A 22,302-nucleotide genomic window follows, 5' to 3' on the forward strand; every position below is an offset into this window, starting at 1 on the left:
GGCCTTGCTATTCCTGCCGCACAAGCCCACCAGCTGTACTGATAAATTTAGCAAACCGGGAAACATAAGCACCTCTTGTGTAGCCTTCAAGTCAGAACCCATGCTTTGATTCTGTACAGCCTGAACCGGTGTCCCCTAGCATGAAGATCTCCTCTCTAACACCTTTTTACTTGTGTTAGGCTTTTATAACCTTATTTTATTGTTATAAGAACTCTGAGTAAACACTGATCAGAGAGTGGCATGATGCCATTGACACATTTTCATTTTGCTAGATGGTGTTCTTTGAACAATACCGATGACCAACAAACACAGTTATTGACTTTCTAGATACTCTGTAGAAATTAATAAAAAATACTTCAAGACTGAACAGACAGCACTTAGATTGAATCCTAAAAATATATGCACACAATACTTGATCATCACGTTTCAGAAGATCAAAACCTAAACTAAATATGCATTCTATTAATTACACGCATGTTCTCTTGATTGACTGACACTTGTAACCCAAGCAGGGGATTAACTGGAAAGGAAAAGACCTAATATTCATGACCATTGACTTTCCTAGACTCCACTGTGTAGATGATGCTCTAGTTACTTCAGATCTACAGGCTTGAATTAATGATTTAATATAACTTTACAGGATAGAAGCGTGCGAGTTTGGCGGATGGATAAAACCACAGGGGAGGTGCAATGCGTGGCACAAGGATCAGGACACACTCATGGTGTGGGCGCTATGTCTTGTTCAAGGTAAAACTTGCCTTTGTTTATCTTCTGCTTGTACTAAATGCTTTCGCTCCCTGCTGCTGGGCCTGGCTTCTGTTGCCTCTCAGCCCAGGTAATGCAGAACAACTGAGTACCTCCCAGGTCACAAACATTTCAAACCTCTGTAAGTCTGTGCTGTACAGATATGTGTATGGATTATCAAGAAATGAAAGGAGGCTTCCCTGTACCTGCAAGTCAATGTAATGACTGGTGAATGGCAGCAACTGAGTGGTTTGTCCCTGCAGTCCTAAGAACACACTAGCACCAGGGCTAGTTATACACTGTTACTTGTCCAGTAACAGGTGCAATTGCACAGATGTCCACCTGGCCCTAAAAGCAGATCTGTACATCGCTCAGCTGGTTTGTTCCTCCACACAGACAGCACAGCTGTATCACCCATCACAGATAGCAGAACTACCGTTCACCTGTATTTGTCTGCACACTATCCTTCACTTTGCCAAATGCATCTGAGCTACCCCTCAGCTTTGGAAGAAGGCTCCCTTGCTCTGCTGGACAAATCCTCTCTCTGGCAGAGAGCAAAGTTGTCCCTTGTCTGCCTGTACCATAAGAGCCACCTTTCAGCTGTTGCGGACATGACAGATGTCTTGAATTGGATAAAGACAATAGAGGTATACCTTGCTCTTGTGAGCTATCCCATTTCACTCTGGATCGGGGAACTAGGTTACAGGGAAACTGAGAAAATGAGGCCTTGCAGGAAGGAGAATCTCGGAAGACACTTGAGGGACAGGAACACCAAGAGGTATGGAGACACAGGTACAGGGAAAAAAAGGCTCAAAGGGACTCCAACAACAGAGCAGCAATGGGATGGGAAGTATCAGTCACAACAGCATACCAAGAAAAACAGGCCAGTGCATGATGGGGCTAGACCTGCCCCAACTACAAGGAGGCAGAGTATCAAGAAGCCATGGTGGCATGTTTCCATTGGGTTCTAGACCATGAGCAATACACCCTAGATAAGGATCCACAAATAGTGCATTAGAAAGACTCTTACATGTCAATGCCCAGTTCTTTTGGAAAGATACAAGACCAGTTGCTGCTATGCAACAACACTGCTACAGCTGATGCAGGTGCGAGCTAGGTTTCAGAAAAAGCAATCATGTTTGAGGCATATCAGCTGCAGATTACACAATGTGCATAGATCGCCATCTGGTGTTGGGCCCGGATGTTTGCAGTTGTTTTTCCTCTTGGAAAGTCTTTGGAAGTCACAAGGTATGTGACTAATCCTTTGGATCATATTGCGCATGGGCTTCGGCTCCATCCTCAGATTGTTTTTTTCCGCCATCGGGCTCGGTTGTGTTCTTCGCGCTCCGGTTCCGAACCGTTTCAGTTCTTCTGATCGGCGCGCAATCCTTTCCCTTTCCGCCGTATTGTTTCGATCGCGATCTCCACACTCGACGCGACTCTCATCTTTCGAAGTCTTCGATTCCGGTCGTCGACGAAGGCCTTCGGGTCTACCTGGCCTCCTGTCCTGGCTGATGGAAAGGACGCCATTCAAAAAGTCTCCTCGATGTGGGTCGAAGTTTCCCCACACAGATCTACATGAGGTGTGCAACCTCTGCCTCTCCCCAGAACACGAGGCAAGAGCCTGTCCGGCTTGCAAATCCTTTCGTTCGAACTTCGATCACCGACGACATCTTCGGAGAAGGCGTCGATGTTCCGGAAGAGCAGCACACCGAAGAGGGCCTAATCTGCGCCTCCGAAGTTGATGACTATGATGTCGAGAACATCACTCCGGCACAGAGGGTCGTGAGTACTAACATCGACCCCCACCCTCGACGACATCGAAAAAGGCTTTGGTCACGCCTTCGCCCTCGGGCCTAGGCACGACCAAAGACACTGCTTCCCATACCTCGCTTTCGGGCCCGGTTAAGAAGCCCATCAAGCCTTCCGGTGGCTCGGGCTCGAGCCAGCCTGCCTGCCGTCGGTGCCAAGAAACACTCATCGGCACCAGCAACGCAAAAGAAGATGGCCTCCTCCTCCTCCGCGCCGAGCTCCACACCGAAGCACTCGGTGCCGGAGACTGGCACTAGCTCCTCGGTACCGACACCATCCCCGGAGCTGAGCAAAAAACCAAAGGCCCTCGAAACCCACACCTCGAAGCCGAAAGTCATCTCGGAACCGAGGAAACAAACCGACATTTCAAAACAATGAACCGATGCCGAGTCGACGCCTAAGAAACCTACGGCTCCGACACCTTAGGCACCGAAGGATCGGCCCCCCACAGATGAACTATTTCGGCCCGGTGAAGGACCCTAAAACTGGACATTTGATGCTTAGCATCAAAAAGAGACCGCTGGACAAGCCTGTCCCAGCTCAATCTCCAAAGAGAAAAGACTTTGCTACCTCCCCTTTGAGACTGCCTTCACCCCCACCCCCTCCTCCTCCGCCTCCCCCACCTCATCATTCTCCCACACCCTCTCCTGATGAGGATGATGACGACGTCTACGACGACACAGGGGACGGGCCGGATGACCAGCCCATGGGGGACCCCACTCCTACAGGCTCCCCAGACCCATGGGACGACTACAACATACCAGACGTCCCTAACGTCCCGCAGGACAACCTTTACCCTTCAAGACCGTCCCCCCTGACGACACAATGGGGTTTAACCAACTGCTCCATAGGGCTGCACACTACCACGGAGTTGATCTCCATACAGACCCCGTGGAGGAGGACTTTCTCCTAGATACTTTTGACACTACACAGAGGGCCACTTCCATTCTGCCCATGCTTAAAGGGGTTAGTATGCACGCACCGGAGGTCTTTAAAGACCCGGTCAGGGCCAGGGTCATCAACCCTCGCATTGAGAAAAAGTATAAGACCGCCCCTACAGACCCCACCTACATCAGAGGCCCCGCATCACTAGACTCCCTAGTAGTCTCCAATGCGAGGAAGCGTGCAAACTCCCAGGCATCGGGTGAGGCTCCACCACCCGATAAGAAGTCCAAACTCCTGGACGCCTCTGGCAAGCGAACTGCATCCCAGGCTGCCAACATATGGCGCATTGCAAACACCCAAGCGCTTTTAGCAAGATATGACAGGGCACATTATGATGGACTGGAAGCCATAATGCAACACCTCCCTGACAAATACAAGAATAGGGCCAACGAGCTAATCAAGGAGGGTAAAATCATCACCAACACCTCCATTTGTTGCGCCCTCGATATAGCTGACACTGCCTCTAGAGCAATTAACACCAGCGTCCTCCTGCGTAGGCATGCCTGGCTACGAATTTCAGGTTTCAAACCCGAGGTGCAGAGTTCCATCCTCAACCACCCCTTTGACGAGCAACATCTGTTTGGCCCCAACGTCGACTTTGCCCTTGAAAAAATGAAAAAGGGCACCGACACGGCAAAATCTATGGGAGCCTTGCAGTCGCAAGCTCCCAGGCGCTCCTTTCGCCGCTCTTCCTTTAGAAGCAACTCCAGAGGCTACTCCTCCGACAGCACCTCCACTTCCTATAAGGCCCCTGTCCAATCCACCTTCACTAGGGGTTACCAAAGAGGCGGCTACAGGGGTAACAACAATAAAGGCAGAGGCAAAACGAACACCTCCCGCTCTGCCTCCACCCCCGCCCAATGACTTCCCTCCACTCTCCCCCCAGACCATCCCACTCCGGTCGGGGGCAGACTCCACAATTTCCTTCCTGTCTGGACTACCATCACCTCAGACAGATGGGTGACACAGAGAATTCGGTCAGGCTACTGCCTCGAACTAACATCTACCCCCCAAACATTCCACCCGAACAGCGCCTAATGTCACAGGAACATTTGTCACTTCTAAAGCAGGAGGTAATCTCCCTCCTACAAAAGAGTGCAATAGAACCAGTTCCTGCCCACCAACAAAACATAGGAGTTTACTCCCTATATTTTCTCATACCGAAAAGGGACGACATTCTAAGGCCCATCCTGGACCTTAGACCCCTAAACCACTACATACACTCAGACCATTTCCACATGGTCACACTCCAGCAGGTCCTTCCCCTACTCTCCCAGAACGACTTCCTTGCCACCCTAGACCTCAAGGACGCCTATTTCCACATTCTCGTTCACGAAGCTCACAGGAAGTTTCTCAGATTTGTAGTGGATGGTCAACACTATCAATTCAAAGTTCTCCCATTCGGAGTCACCACAGCACCACGGGTGTTTAACAAGTGCCTAGCAGTAGTGGCAGCACACCTGCAAAGACAACACATCCACGTCTTCCCATACCTAGACGACTGGCTTCTAAAAGGCAGCTCATACAACCAGTGTGTACAACACACTCACGCCACTATCCAACTACTTCACGAACTGGGCTTCACAGTAAACCACACAAAGTCCCATCTGCAACCGTCCAACGTAAAACAATACCTTGGTGCCACCATAGACACCTTAAGTGCTAGCCTATCCCAGTCCTGCCAAGGATAGCAAGCATTCAGGTTCTACGCGCCAAATTTCAACCAGAACACTCTCTTCCAGCTCGCGTGTTCATGCAACTTATAGGAATGATGGCCTCTTGCATATTCATAGTACCTCAACGTCAATGGAACCAGGCCCAGGGTCAATTTTCAGATCTGGTGTTGGTAGACGGTCGTGCCCATCGCTCTCTGCAGTGGTGGACTACCAAAAACCTTTCCAAAGGGCGACCGTTCCTGGAACCGGTTCCTCAGATAGTACTGACAGCGTACGCATCGCTCTCCAACTGGGGAGCTCACCTACTACATCACACCATGCAGGGCAGGTGGACACCTCAACAAAAGTTACTCCACATCAACCATCTGGAGTTACTAGCCATATTCTTAGCCCTAAAGGCCTTTCAAACACATGTCTCAGGCAAGGCCGTCCTAGTCCGCACGGACAACATGACAGCCATGTACTATATACAGAAACAATGTGGTACACGCTCTCCGCAGCTCTCTCAGCTAGCACAGAGCATATGGAAATGGGCCACACCCCAAAACCTCTTTCTCCTAGCCCAACATGTCCCAGGAGTCCAAAATGCTATGGCCGATCTGCTGAGCAGACAAACACAACAGATCCACGAGTAGGAAATCCATCCACAAGTTCTTCACCCGTACTTTCAAATGTGGGGGCTTCCACAGATAGACCTCTTCGCCACCCACGAAAGTGCCAAATGCCCAAGCTTCGCCGCCAGGTATCCACACCCATTGTCCAAAGGCAATGCGATATGGATGAACTGGTCAGGCAGATTTGCGTACGCCTTTCCGCCTCTCCCACTCATTCCATTAGTGGTGCGCAAACTACAGCAACACTCCCTCACTCTCATCCTAGTAGCTCCAACTTGGGCCAGACACCTGTGGTACACCACACTGCTGGAACTATCTGTAGTACTGCACCAAAAGTTACACCTCTCTCCACGCCTCTTAACCCAGAACCATGGAGAGATCAGGCACCCGGACCCAGCTCAGCTCAACCTTGCGATCTGGCTGCTGAAATCCTAGAATTCGGTTATCTTAATCTTCCCCCTGACTGTATGAACGTCATTAGAGAAGCTAGACGACCTACCACTAGAGCTTGCTACGCCGCCAAGTGGAAACGTTTGGTGATCTATCGTCACAACAATAACTTCAATCCCCTAGATGTGTCCATTCAACACATCATAGGCTATTTACTACACCTACAAAGATGCAACCTAGCCTACACGCCTATTAGACTGCACCTTGCGGCCATAGCAGCTTATCTACAAAACAGGCAACATCTATCACTCTTTGGAGTACCTGCCATAAAAGCCTTCATGGAAGTCCTCAAAAGATTAATTTCCCCCCCAGAGTGCCACCCTCACCTGTGTGGAACTTAAACATCGTTCTCACGAGACTAATGGGGCCTCCCTTTGAACCTTTACACAAATGTGAACTTCAATTCCTAACATGGAAAACTGGATTTCTTGTAGCCACTACTTCCCTCAGAAGGGTCAGTGAGATACAAGCACTCACCATTCAAGAACCCTTTCTGCAAATGCACCATAACAAGGTTGTTCTCCGCACTAATCCAAAATTCCTCCCTAAAGTCATTTCTCCCTTTCACCTAAACCAATCTGTGGAACTGCCCGTATTCTTCTCGCAGCCACAGACCATTGCAGAAATAGTTCTCCACACACTAGATGTCAAACGAGCCTTACTCTACTACATCGAGAGAACACAACCCATTCGTAAGACCAAACAACTGTTCGTGTCTTTCTCACCACCACACAAAGGCAACCCCATCTCCAAATCTGGGATAGCTAGGTGGATTGTCAAATGCATACAGATTTGCTACCACAAAGCCAAACGTATGCTCACTGTTCCCCCCCTAAAGCCCACTCTACACATAAGATAGGGGCTTCCATGGCATTTTTAGGGAACATTCCCTTAGATGATATCTGCAGAGCAGCTACATGGTCTACACCGCACACTTTCACTAAACACTATTGTGTAGATGTGCAAACTAAGCAACAAGCTAGTGTGGGCCAGGCTGTATTCAAAACATTGTTTCAAACAACTGCAACAGATACTGGTGGTCGCCGCTATAAGCGAGTACTGCTATATAATCTATGTGTAATCTGCAGCTCCTATGCCTCGAACGGGAAATGCTACTTACCAGTATGCATCTGTTCTTGGCATGTAGAGCTGCAGATCTACACACGCCCACCCGCCTCCCCGGCTACCTTTATCTGTTCCAGTTTATCTTATTTAGATACAGCACACATGGGCATCTTCACTGCTTATTACTACGCTCCATCATTTCCCCGCTGGCGAAAAACAATCAGAGGATGGAGCCGAAGCCCATGTGCAATATGATCCAAAGGAGGATTCACATACCTCGTGACTTTCCAAGAGGAAAAACAACTGCAAACATCCGGGCCCAACACCAGATGGCGTTCTATGCACAGTGTGTAGATCTGCAGCTCTACATGCCAAGAACAGATGCATACTGGTAAGTAGCATTTCCCTTTTTCAACCTTAACACAGGCGGGGTTGGAAGGCTCCCCTTTACCCATAGCCTACAAACACCACCCCACGCTTTTCTTCGGGAACAAAATCGCCCATAGGAGAAGCTACCCTGGTTGAATAAAACATCTGACTAATGCCCACACAAAGCAGCAAGCGAGCAGCAGACCAATGCCCACACAAAGCAGCAAGAGAACAGCAGACCAATGCCAAAGCAGCAAGAGAACAGCAGACCAATGCCCACACAAAGCAGCGAGAGCAGCAGACCAATGTCCACACAAAGCAGCAAGAGAGCAGCAGACCAATGCCCACACAAAGCAGCAAGAGAACAGCAGACCAATGCCCACACAAAGCAACAAGAGCACAGCAGACCAATGCCCATAGAGAACAGCAAGAGAACAGCAGACTAGGCCCACACAAAGCAGCAAGAGAACAGCAGACCAATGCCAAAGCAGCAAGAGAGCAGCAGACCAATGCCCACACAAAGCAGCAAGAGAGCAGCAGACCAATGCCCACACAGAACAGCAAGAGAACAGCAGACTAGGGCCCACACAAAGCAGCAAGAGAACAGCAGACCAATGCTCACGCAAAGCAGCAAGAGAGCAGCAGACCAATGCCCACGCAAAGCAGCAAGAGAATAGCAGACCAATGCCCACACAAAGCAACAAGAGAGCAGCAGACCAATGCCCGCACAGAATAGCAAGAGAACAGCAGACCGGGGCCCATACAAAGCAGCCAGAGAACGGCAGACCAGGGCCCACACAAAACCGCAAAGGGCCAAGTAATTCGTAAACATTGCCCTATACAAATACAGGTACATAACATAAAAGAGCAACAACGTTCCGCACTCTGGCACTTTAGCTGTCCTGGTTAACATTCTACAAAACTACACCAATATAACGAGGGCTAAAAAGCAGAGAGACTTCATGAAATGAGGGATAGCGCACTTTGCAAATCTGTCACATATTTGATTTTGTCTCCTCTATGGCATTCCAATGCCGTGCTAGAGTGAGACAGACAGCACGTTAAGCAGAAGTACCCTCTCCCACCTGTGCCATCATGGGCAGAGGCGGGTTGGGGTTGGGAGAAATATCACTGAAGAAGGAACTCTATCCTGTGTAGAAAAGTGCCCCTTTTTGCATGGTTACCCCCCACTTTGTGCCTGACACATTATGCACTTTTTTTGCCCTGGGTCCCTGCCAATCAGGTTCCCAGGGCCTGTGTTCTTTCCCAAAGCTGTACTTCTGTACCCACAATTGGCACATGTCTGGCAACTGGTAGGCCCCTTGTAAAAGGCAAACACAAGGAGATGATAGACGGAGCGCTGAAACTTTTCAGACACTCACCCCCAGTTACAGATCTGGGTTGAATCCATCATCGTTCTTTAGCTCACTTCGCCACCCCAGTTCAGACCCAGCTATGTACAAATCAGTCTTGACCCTGTGCATCATGGGAACAGTCCAGCCTGAACTGCCAAGCCAGGCTTCCCTGGACCAGAACTCTGCATCTTCATAATGGCTTTTCTAAAATATGGGAACTTTGGTAGCAAACTTCTCAGTACATTAAACCCACACTGATGCCAGTGTGCGATTTAATGTAAAATGCACTCAGAGGGCATCTTAGAGGTGTCACCTGAAAAACGAGCAGCCCTGGTGTGGTTCCTGAATGGCTGTCAGCCATTTGCCACCACCTGACAGGTTTCTGGATCCCTAGGTAGAGAGCCTCTGCTCTCTTGGTCCAGAAATAAAGCCCATCCTGGGCAGAGGTGTCATGCTGGGTCAATGAAGGGAAAGCTTCAAAGGACTGCCGCCTTTGTGAACTGTCCCTGCCTGTGCTGCCCCCAGCAACTGGTTCCCACCTGTTCTGCCCCCCAATTTGGGCGGGAGAATCAGTGGGAAAACCAAGCTAGGAGGAGAGCTGTGCCCACCTTTGCCAATCCCACCCCTCAGGTGGGGGAGGCAATGTGAAGCACATATCTCAGTCCCCTCCATCTTGAAGATGAGGGGACCCAACTAATCAGGAAAAGGCTCATACCCCCCTCTCAATGGAGGGTGACATACTAGGGTGTGTACCCACCCCAAAAGAATGGACCCATTGGTCCCGACCTGCACACCCCTTTCAACACCAAAATTTAGTATTTAGGGGCGACCCTGAACCCTGCCTCCTCAGATTCGAGAAAGAAAGAAGGGCCAAAGAGCTGTGCTGACCCAGGAAGAAGAGGACACATGCTGCTTTAGCCCCAGCCCTCCTGGCCTGTCCTGACTCCAACCTGCCTACAGCGAAGAAACTGGCGTGTCCAGCAGCCAACAGCCCCCCCCAGAGCCCTGAGGACCTGCCCTGCACTCATCTAACAGACTCTGTCCCATAAGCACCGGATTTGCTCAAGCAAAGTCTTACCCACAGAATCCAGATCCATACGGCTCTGTGGTTTTGCACCACTCTGCACCCGATGCACATGGCCCAAGTCATAGTGGCCCAACACCACAAGGAGGTCTTCCCGACGATCCTGACCTGGGATCTGGTGATCCCCGACCTCCCTCAAGCTTCCAAGACGACGCCTGCAGCCTCCACCTGAAGGGTCCCTCCGACCGCGTCCGTAGCTTGTAAGAAGACCCGACACCCCTGTATTCGATATCCCCACAGCCTTGGGTGGCCCAGCCAACCTCGTCCAGGCATCCCTCAAGAACCAAACTTACCTCTCCAGCTGGTGGTGCCCGAGCCTGCAGCAACTTTGCCGAACCAAAGGTCTCCATTGGTAGCTACAGGGCCCGACGTCTCCTTGGCACACTGCACCCAGCCGCTGGTGGTGCAGCTCCTGTGCTAATTGTTGGCCCCTTCATTGCTGACCTTAACCCCAGAAGCTTTGCTCCCACACCCGAGTGGCCTGCTCATAAGCCATCCCTAACTGAAGGCCCCATAGCCCCATTGAATAACATTGGGCCCCTGCAGTCTGCACCCGGCCACCCCAGTGCCGCTGGTGTGCAATGTGAGTGCCTACTAGACCTTGGGGAACCTTTACCCTAACCCCTAAAACTCCCACTCGTAAGACGTTTAGTTACCTGTGAAACCGATAACCATTTTTCTCCCATAGGAACCCATGTTATGAGTTTTTGGGCCTAAAATGTTCTGTTTGCCTGATGTTTCGTATGGAGGAAAAAGTAACTATCACTTAAACCAAGAAAAGTCTTACTTACCTTGTAGTGTGAGATCCTTTGGTGTGGTATCTAGTCATACCACCCCAAGTAGTCTATGTAATTTAAAAGTAATCGAAAAGTACTCTAAAATTAATTACTGTGTAATTTGAACTGCTTTTTGAACCCATACCAACCTGTAACAATTGCAAATCCATTCCCAATTGTATTTCTGTGTAAACGTGTAGAATTGAAAATATATTTTACCTACCTGTACCAAGTCCAGCTTGGTTCTAGAAATAAAATACAAGTGTATCTTTTTTATACTTCTCCAATTAGTCTGGATTCTGTCTCCGAGTGTGTGCAATCAGTCCTTGAGTGAATGAATACAATAAATGCTTAGCACACCCTCTGGATAAGCCTAACTGCTCGCCCACACTACCACAAGGAGAGCTGTTGGTGCTTTCCTAATTTAGCCTCTGCTATACCTCTGGGGACTCCCTGGACTTTGTGCACACTATACCTTACTTTGCTCTAGTATATACAGTGCCAGCTTCCTACATCCTCCAATTAAAAAACTAATAATACTTCAGTCTACAGATACTTACATCTACTTATATTCTGCGTAAAAACTTTCAGAAAGATTTTGACTATAAAATGTCAGCAAATTGAAATGATATCCCTTAAGAATGGCTGTGATATTATCTCCTAAATAACCCACCGTGTCAGAGACTGCGAATGTTCACTTGTTACCATTATCTGCATCTCTGGCATTCCATTATATATTATTTATGTAGGCTAAATTCCCATCCCTGTGCAAATATTGAGCCTGCAATTTCCATCCGGTCTATTTCAACAGGTTAAGCGCAGAATGAGCAAGGCCAGACAATTTTACATGAGGACTCAGTAAATTCGGGTAGATCCCAAGATAATGCTGAGAATTGCCAATGGAGGTCCATTAACAAACAAGCATTTACAATGCAATGGTCTCGGCATTGTTAAAGTTAGAGCTATTGGCATTGCTCATGACATTATTATTATTTTTTTTTGTTTTTAAAACATTTAAAGAAACGGCATTGTTATTTACAATGTCAATAGCTTAATCTCTCTCAAATGCGAGACCAATTGCATTTGCACCCACACACAGAGCCACACACAAAGCCACACACACACAGAGCCACCCACACCTGGCCACCTACGCTAGCCGAGACCTAAAAAGGGCCACAGTCAACTCTTCCGAAATGCAACTTCACATACACGTAATAAAAATGTTCCACGCCGCTACTTACTACCCAATTGGTGTATGTGTAAACCATATAAAGAGCGCTGGGACCTCACGGCGCTATAGAACTTCATTGCTACCCAGAGCCCAGAAGGATGGGCGGCTGAGAGGCCCCGTCAGGATTTCAATTCCCGGTGGATGCATTCGCCCACGACGACATAAGACTTCATTAGATAAGTGTGTAAAAAAAAAATACAAGCTCAGCAGAATGCGCAAGTGGAGGTGGGGTGAATGCCGCCGGAGCTGCACTTTAGTGTATTCCGTTAAAGGCCACGGTTCTGCTGAGCAGGGCGAAAAAAAAGCACAATTGCAAACAGATGGCTTCCCCCACTGCACCCCGAGCCAAACATTCAGAGCACCGCTTCCTGCATTTCGTATTCGCACATACACCCGCCCCTCCCACACTCCTATGCATGTACACGTCCGATCGATGATACGAGTTATTACCCAAATCAATATCACCCATTTTAGACATCAGAAGAACGAACTGCTGGGCTGCGTGCTGGATGGGAGCCTGTGAGGCCCAGTTTACGCAGCCGGTACCAGCCCCCACAAGCAGCACTTCACCTCCGTGACACCACAGAGCCGTCTTCCACCGCCCCTTCCCTGTGTCCTCGCCAGGAGACCCCGTTGTACTCCAACAGATCCGTCAACTCACGTTAGATCATGATTCCCCCAAAGCGCGCACACTCGTTCTTGCTTCCCATCCAATCCGCGGCCTCTGCACCGCTACATGTGACCTTTGAACAACAACGTACTAAATCTATACATGAAATACAAAATCTGTGCGCGCTGCCTACATGTGAGGGGAAGAGGTCCAGTTTCTACGTATCTGGTATTATTTGGTTTCGTTACTTTGTGCAGAAGTCCTTCCTACAAAAACAGGCAACAAAGAAAATAAAGGGGAAAAACACAGAGACAAGTCTGACAGGGAGGGAGGGGAAGTGGAGGGAAGGTCCAGGCTTGGCCCATCCCAGGCTGCTCTCCTAAACCCTGTCAGCAGATCTTGTGTGCGAGTGAACTCGTGTCCCCCGGGGGAGGCTGGAAGAGAGCCATTACTCTGCTTCAATAAGGAAAGAACCCGTTTTTAGGAATAAATGACAATAACACATTGTCAGCAAATCCAAATCAGCAAGAAATTTGAATATTTATGCAGCTTTTATTTTTTAATGAGGATGGATAACTTGCGCCAAAGGCCGAGAGTGCTGTGCAAAACCTAAATTAAGCAGAATTAACAAAACTATATTATAACCCACATCCATACAGAAGTGCGAGGGCTGCAATCTACATAAGGCGACCTAAAGTTGTCCCAAGTGAGAGGGGTCACGGCAGGACTGCGATGTCAAACTCATAAATACACAAAAGCATCCAAGGAAAAACTCTGATTTGTCTAATTATCTTACCTGCGGGCTGAAGTTGGCAGTGTTTGTCTCGCTCGAAGACAGCGCCAAAAAGGCCATGCAGAGCAGAATACGCAGCGCCGTCTGCATATTTGTAGCGCCTTGAAACCCGTCGGAGCGACTTTGGGCGTTTCAGTGTCAAATTCCCTTCCTCCGTCTAGTCCTTTTATTTGTTATTATTTTATTATTTCCTCCATCCGGCGGCGAAATCCTTTTTTTCCCTGAAAACGCCAAAAACCCCAAACTGCCCCATAAAATGCAATATGTTATAGAAGGAAAAAATGTGATAAATAGAAATCCTTCGCGTCTCCGGGACGTGGGATGTAAGAACAGGGGGAAAGGGGCACGCGTTGATAGCGGTGTGCCAGCGTTTCGGTCGATGCTAAAAGTAATTAGAACCAAAAGGGGAAGCGAAACTTCCAGTGGCCTCAGTGTGGATCCACTGAACCAGTGTCCGAGTACGTAGTGGCTAGATCGAGTAGGTAATGCTCCTTGCCCAAGGTACACTCCAGGATCCGATCCCACCACAGGGCTGAAGGAAGTTTGTTTACAGTGAGTGAGGGCACCTCTTGTCAAGGCTTTCACACCCCACACCCCGGCCTATCAGTCCATCACTCGGGCAATATTTCTCCCCAATGTAACATATACTTCCCAACTCTTACCATTAAAGCTCCGGAAGAAGCTGTGTCCGAGAAGAGAGGAGAAAACTCCTGTTTTCAGCCTAGGCACAGCTGTAGACATAGAAAGCAGTGGAACTTGCGTGGCCATGTTACACGGGAGCTTGCTGACTGAGAAATGAGGTTAACCATTAATTTAATATATAAGTATTTACTAACACAGAGGATCTTTTAATCCTTTTTCTAAATCCATTTAACTAATTTTGTACGGTTCACTTATTTTAATTTGTTATATATTTACAAACGTAGCACTTTATACATTTTTATTTAAAAAGTATTTTTTTTAAACTTTTAATTTTGCATTATATTTGGTAGCTTTTGGAACTGGAAAAAATAAATTTTAGCATGGCCACCAAATCATTTTGTCTGCAGCAGCTGGTGAGCTGAGGTAGATTCCATGTTTATGGTCTGCTTGAACTTCCTCTGCTCTGCTCCTCTGCTCTGCTTGCTTGAGCTAATTGTTATTTTCGGAAGCCCGCTCTGTTTGCTGGGGATGGGTTGGGGCGATGACTTTAAAGCCCATGCAGAGACCTTAAATGACATAAGTGTACGGAGCTATGGTTGACATGCCGAAAAAATGAAAGGCGTGTGGCTGCAATGCTGTGTTAGAGGCGGGCACTCCAATAAGTGATATCAGAAAATATGACATTGGGATCTGAAGCAGCAATCGCCTGTAAATACCAACTGCCAATTAAAATCAACTCTTAAAGTGAAGCTAAACAAGTATAAGACCACTGCCTTTCTCCGAGATGAAGCAGAAATGCCTCGGAGAAACGCAGTGGCGTTTTCGGATTCGGGGCGTGTTTTTCTTTTTCTCTCCTCTTGCCATTGATTGGAGGAGAGAAAACACACCCAGCAAAAAGTATCGAGAAAAAACGCCCCCGAATCTGAAAAGGACGGGGCTTGTTTTGCGAGACAAACCTCTTCTCCAATGGCTGGCCAGCATTTAAGAGGCCAGCCAATGAAGAAGAGGAGGGAAGAGGGGCGGGTTCAAGCCCCTCTTCTCCAAGTCATTAAATCTCGGAGCGAGACTGTGCAAGCGCAGCCTTCGAGCCGAGACCTAAAAACGAACCAGTAATGCAGAAAAGGAAACATCCACTTTTAGGATGATCCCGTCTATCAAACAAAAAGAGATCAGACCTAAAAATGAGACACCTATAGAGCACACATATTTAGACCTACCACCAGCTTGTACACCGTATACAGTAATATTAGCTAATACACCTAAGCTGGGACAGCAAGAAACTGAAACCTGGGAAAGCCTAAGGAATAAAGCGCTTTACTGGTTAAGTAGAAGGGTGGGAATAACTCATCAACTCTTCACGGATTTCAAAATGGCTAGGAGGATAAACTGGGTAGGAAAAGAGCATAAGACACTTCATGGGGATTGTATAGTGCTAACCTTCAAATCACCTGAGTTAGTAAAAAGAATCCTATGGAATGGGGGAAATGGATGCCTAAGCACAGTTGATATTAACATTCTCCCTTTGGGCTTTTTTTATAAACCTGCTAACGTAATGGGGAGGGATGACACAGATTGGACATATAAAATAAGTGTAGGTCACCCCCCTCCCATCACATTGAAAAACCGATATGCACCACTGACCTCCTTAGAGGAGATTGATTGACTGACCAACTGCCCGAACAACTCTCCCGATGTCCCTGTATATGCTTCCCCTAAGAGCTGTCAAGTTCAAAGGCAGGATTCTAAAAATGATATGGAAACTGGCCTACATTCAATAGAGGGGCTTACAACAATCAGCACCTGCCCTGAACCCACTTTAGTAACAGGTACGTTAGCAGGAAACGTTAATAACCTGTCCCTACCTGTAGGAACACCCTCCAATTGCCCGTCAGATATACATAGACCAAATAATACGGGCAGGGTAGATGAGCCAGTTCTTTCAAAAGAAGCAGTCCACACCAGGATATTGCCGTTTAGTCCACATGGATCTCAACATTCCATTAATCAAATCCAGAGACCAGCGATTATAAATAGCATTACGATTCTCTTTTGGAACGTTGCAGGACTACGGTCCAAACTACACAATCCGATATGGCAGAATTTTGTGAACAAATTCGATATACTATGCTTGCAGGAAACTTGGTCTCTGGAAGAAAATCACCTTGAAGGCTATAAGACCTTTAATACACCAGCCCTGCCATCGGCAAGTGGGAGGCCAAAGGGTGGTTTATGCATTTATGTGTCAAATTTACTAAAGATAAACAAAGCGGGGTTGCTTTTTTAAGAACCTAATTATCAAGTCTTGGAAATGAAATTACATATGCGAGATGTAATCATTCTGGTTAATTTTTATAACAATGTGCAAAAGGAATGTTTCCGTGGCATATTGAAACAGCTTAGAGATGTAATGTCGAAGTCTGCGAATGGTAATAGGGATGATGTATTATTGGTTTGGGGGTGATTTTAATACGGCTCTATGTCCACATAGTGATAATGTATTATGTGGTTTAACAGATGAAAGAGAATTTAATCTTCCTCATTTTTCCCACAGCTTACAGGGGGAAGTCTTAAATGAAATTTTATTCTTCTTAGACATGGGTTTTGCGAATGTGTTGACCTCTCCACCAACTTCGTTTATGCAGACGTTTCATGGGAGAGGGTCAAATACAACTATAGACTTCATAATAATTCCGAATAGGTTTGCTACCAGAGTCCTAAATTTTAAAACCCATAAACATTTTCTCAGTGATCACTTTCCCCAAAGTCTGGAGGTAACAATTACGTCAAAAATAAAGAGAACACACTCTGAAAGAATTCAACAACTACAGGGTTTGGAAATAAATAAAATAAATGGATACTCATTGAAATGGACCCAGGTAGAGCCATCGGTAATTACGAAACTATTGGTGGAAAATAGTTTGAAAGAAATTTTTAACTGTTTAGATGAGACTACATCGCACGAAGACATATTAAAGTCATATATTTGTATAACGGACCCTATAAGGAACACATTGAAAAGGTAAGTGAAAAATGGGAAAGGAAAGAAACTTGGTTGGTTTGATAAAAATTGTACAAGGTCATATACCACCTTAAAGCATGCTCTGCACAAAAAGGAACGGGACAGAACAGAAATAGCGCGATGCAGAAACGCTTATAATTTAGCATTAAAAACAAGAAAGAGGGAAATAAAAAGGAACGCATGGACCGATCTACATAAGGCCTGTGCAGAGGGCGATAGTGTTACATTTTGGCGCGTGCTCAACTTACCTTTTCTGAAACCAGAATTAACTCCAAGACTAGAATTAGCAATCGACGAAGGCCAATGAGTGGACCATTTTTCTAAAATGTATGCTAAGAAAACGGAGTTTAATATTGGAACCGTATGCCCTATATCCTCTAGTCCTATAATAGAGCCCTTCCCAATCAATATTGATTTTACCCTTGATGAGGTCCAACTGGCTCTGAAAGCTAGTAAGGGTGGAAAGGCACCGGGACCAGACGGGGTACCCGTAGATATATTTAAACAAAACATTGAGTTATGGGGCCCATTAATAAAACAAGTCCTTGAATCAGCCTGTAAGATAGGACTTCTAAGAACCTGGTCCGAATCTTTAATGGTACCAATTTTCAAGAAAGGTGAGAGACAAAGCCCAACATGTTACAGGCCAATTTCCCTACTAGATTCGGTGGGAAAGGTTTTAGGTCGTATCATTTTAAATCGTCTTCAGGAATGGGCTGAAGATAATAATAGTTTAACAGATTTACAGTTCGGATTTAGGGAAGGTCTAGGAACTATAGAACAAGGTCTGAATCTAACAATCTTGATGGAAAAATACGTTAAGGCAAAAAAAGGGAAACTATACCTAGCTTTCGTGGACCTTTCCACGGCATTTGATTCTGTATCTCATAGCAAATTGTGGAAGATCCTCGAAATGATGGGAGTTGAACTTCCCTTGATTCAAATACTAAGGGAGTTGTATTCTGACGCAAAAGCTAGAGTACGGTATGGACCAAATGGGGAATACACAGCCTCATTTGCAGTGGAGAGGGGGGTTAGACAGGGGTGTGTCCTGGCACCCATCCTGTTCACCCTCTATACCAATGGTCTGGAAAGGGTGATGCTTGAGGGGTGCCGGACCTACCAAAAGTATTAAATCGACCCATTCCCATCCTACTCTACGCCGATGACGCAGTGATATTGGCTCAAACCCCACTAGAGCTTCAGCAGGCTATAAATAAATATAACGATTACATGGAAAGCCTCGATCTGAAGATAAATGTTACTAAAACTTATATAATGAGCTGTGGGAAAGCCAGTAAGAAAGAAAGATCAATTTTTATTGGGAATAATAAACTTGAATACACAAAAACGTATCCCTATTTAGGCATTTTAGTGGATAATAAGGGCACTTGGCAACAGGCCATAAGAGCAAAAAGATTGATTTTTATGAAAACAACTACAGCCCTTGTAAATTTTGCACAGAAATTAGGCAAAAGGCCACCGTTAGACTTGATTAAAATTTACCAAGCCAAGTGTGTCAGTGTAGTACTGTATGGGGCTGGGATCTGGGGATATCAAAATGTAGAGGACATTCAGAAAGTGGAAAATGCCTTTATTCGTTATATATTTGCTGTCCCGCGTTCAACTACAAATTTTGTTTGTCATACTGAGCTGGGGCTACAATACATTACGGATAGAATAAGGGCCCAGCCAGTTTTACAATGGCATCAAATCTGGACCTCAACAAAGACAACATTTAATCAGAGGGTCATAAAAGATTCCTTAAACCTGGACCAGGCCCTAGCTATTAGATGGCTAAAATATATCAAAGACTTCATGGGGGACTTGGGAAGGCCCGAATTCTTCCATAGTCCAGCGAAGATGATAAATATCTCCAGGAAAGATTTCAAAACACAATGTATGATCCATCTGGAAGAACTCAGATATGCTAGCGAAGCCCACAAACCATCAGTCCAGACAAATCAGATTATTCGTCTCACTACTGAAATGCAACCTTATTTGACCTATTACGGAACTGGGTACGACAGATTCGTACTCACACGTTTTAGAATAGGCATTTTTTATCGTTTAGTATCATTCCCTATAATAAACGATTGGTCAAAAAATGTAATACCTTGTCCTTGTGACGGGGTTGCGCCTCAATCAACAATTCATATTATTTTATTTTGTAAATACTATTGGGACTACAGAAAAAGATGGATCCTTCCAATTTAAAAAAATTGGGGTTTGAGGCAATGCCGTCCGGCTTATATTGCACTGCAACTACTGGAAAATGAATGTTATGCTAGAAATATTGTGTTATTTTTAAAAGCAGTGATTAATTATAGGAAAAAACTGTAAATTTTAAACTAATTCTTGTTTCAATCAATTGTCTATTTTTATGGAAAAATGTTTCCAGCGGGTATATTTTTATTATTATAATAATTGTATTATCTTGACAAGAAATTAATTGGAGCGTAAAATGTACAAATTCTGTAACTATGTATCATGCTTTTATGGTTTTCTAATTTAACATGAAAATCGAATAAAGTGAATTTTGAACAGGTTAAAACTCCTCGAATATATCAGGGCAAACATTTCCAGGATTTGGTGCAGTAGGCCCCAAATTCAGCATGCCATGCCCACTTCAGTCAAAACTGACTAGGAGGCAGTTAGTTCTCAGACCTGGTAAATACCCCATTATGTCAGTGTTTATCGGCTTCAGTAAATTCTTCACCCCTCCCTTTGTGGGCATTAGTATTTGGGGCCGAAGGGGTTGATTGGGGAGCCATCATTTCTGTTGAAGAGAAATAAAACTCTAAGGACCTTAGCGGTGCTTCCATCTCTGCACATTAGCACCAACTAGAAATATTTTAAACATGAGATTTTGGCAAAGCTTTGGCATATGCTTCAGTAGAGAGGCCTCTTAACTCTCTGTCTCGTTTCAGAATGAAAGAGTCCTTTGTGGTAACGGGCAGCCAGGACTGCACTCTGAAGATCTGGAGGTTGCCAGAGTCACTCACTTCCAAGGTGAAAGAATTCCGGCTGTCTGCACCCGAGATCCTGCAGGCCAGTGTGACAGAGAAGGGCCACGACAAGGTAAGATATGGAGGAGCACAGTTGATGGCTTAGTTCACATTTCTCTGCTTAACTGGACTGAAAGTTTCCTTTTGCTCTAAATGTCATGGTTAAGCAACTCTCCCTGAGCGCTCGTCCCCCACACCCATGTTCCCTCCACACTCCCACCATCCATTGTATGTGGCAGCCGCCACTGCTGTCAAGTTGAAAATTACCTCATAGATCTTTGTGTTCAGCTCCCTCTGGTTGGACACCGAGACCTGTGCTGTACTAATATTATTTTGTTGTCAGAGCTCCGGTTTAAACCATGTGCTTCTGGGCATCCATCCATTACACAGCTTAAAATGTGGCAGTATCTCTGCTAGCCAGAGTATTTTGCACGTGCCTGCTCTAAATTTCCTAAATTGGTACATAAGCCCAAGATAAGCAATTTCTCTTCCAGTTTTTTTTAAACTGGACCTATAAAATTTGTTCAGTCTTTGTATGTTCAATCTTGCAGGCCTGCTTTGTTGCATATTTTAAAATTTCTAAAATATTTGAAGATGTTTTGTGAAGGTTTGTGACAAAAAAGTGCAGTATTTTATATGGATTCTTGAAAATACATCATACATTGCAACTGTTAAGTGTTTGTGAGGTCTTACCTAAGAGCAAACATTCACAGTTGTTGCGAGGGGTATTGTATACAGTAAAAGGTTTGAATCCCGCCCATTAATTACCATTTGCTGGCTTGATTGTCATTCTTTTTAGCTTCCTTATATTTGTCTGGAGCACAGACCAATCACTAATTGGTTTCATTTGATTAGTGTCCTTCTTCTTTCCTTCTACTGCTCGCGCTGTGATTCAGAGTACTTTTATTTTCATTCTTCTGACTGGGTTGCTTTTAACTTCCGTCCTATAGGTTTGTTTATTGTTCCCTTCATTTGTTTTACAGTTCGGTGCTTCCTTCTATAGCCCCAAACAAATGGCCTGCACTTTGAAAGCATTCGGTGTGACTGCATGTGTATGTAGGCTGTGCCTCTTCTCTGAGCAAATAAAGTATGTGTTTGTTTAAAGCGTACACTGAAACCGGACTCCCACAGTGTTTCCACACAAACAGTCCAGCCAAATGCTTCAGCCAGGCTGCCACTAAGCAAGATAAACTTTTTGAACACATCTGTGCCTTTTCAAACACAAATTATGTGTCTGTTTAAAATGCTTCAGTTTTGTGCAGCGCAGCAACGACTCCATTTCTCCCTAAAACCTGTGCCTAATTCCTCATTCTCATGTGCATTCCACTGAAAGTGCTTTCAGATGCCCTATATTGATATGCACTTAGGTGCAAGAGATGTAGCCTAACAGCCACAGCTACACTTAACTCCAGTCTTCCCCATTCCACTCCTTTGCCTCACACAACTTCACTCAAGTCCACTCCACCCCAATCTACCCCATTTTACTCCAATCCGCCCACTCAACTCCAATCTACCCCAAACTACTACACTCCACTTCAATGTACCCCACTCCAATCCACCCCCTCCCCTAATCTACCCCACTCCACTCAAATCTACCCTATTTCACCCCACTCCAGTCTACACTCCAGTCTACTCTAATCCACTCCACTCCAACTTACCTCTACACTCCAGTCTACCCAAATCCACTCCATTCTACCTCACTCCACTCCAGCTTTCTCTACTCCACTCCAACCCAAACTACTTCACAACAATCTTCCTCACTCCTAATCTACCCCTCTCCAGTGTACTCCAATCTACCCCACTCCAATCTACCCAACTCCAATCTTCCCCACTCCACTCTACCCCACTCCACTTTAATCCACTCTATCCCACCCCAACCCACTCCAATCTACCCCACTCCACCCCAATACATCCCACTTCACCCTGATTTAACCCACTCCACTCCAATCTAACCAAATCCACCCCACTCCAATTTACTCCACTCCACCCAGCTCCTCTCCAATCTACGCTACTCCACCCTCCCCCACTCCTATCCACCTCACTCCACTACAATCTACCCCACTCTCATCCGCTCGTATCTACTTCTTTCCATTATACCCCACTCTACTT

At 46.1% G+C, this 22,302-nt stretch overlaps 1 protein-coding gene across 1 annotated transcript in view; it reads left to right on the plus strand.

Moving 5' to 3' along the window:
* The window catches only part of TBL3 (transducin beta like 3), a 205,151-nt gene that overhangs the window by 130,844 nt on the left and 52,005 nt on the right, over positions 1 to 22,302 (plus strand). The window contains exons 13-14 of the mRNA XM_085629377.1: positions 641 to 747; positions 20,116 to 20,266. Coding sequence (XP_085485503.1) covers positions 641 to 747; positions 20,116 to 20,266 — 258 coding nt within the window. The remainder of the gene's footprint in view (positions 1 to 640; positions 748 to 20,115; positions 20,267 to 22,302) is intronic.

The sequence above is a fragment of the Triturus cristatus genome, chromosome 10 (assembly GCF_964204655.1).
Source record: "Triturus cristatus chromosome 10, aTriCri1.1, whole genome shotgun sequence".
Classification (NCBI taxonomy): domain Eukaryota; kingdom Metazoa; phylum Chordata; class Amphibia; order Caudata; family Salamandridae; genus Triturus; species Triturus cristatus.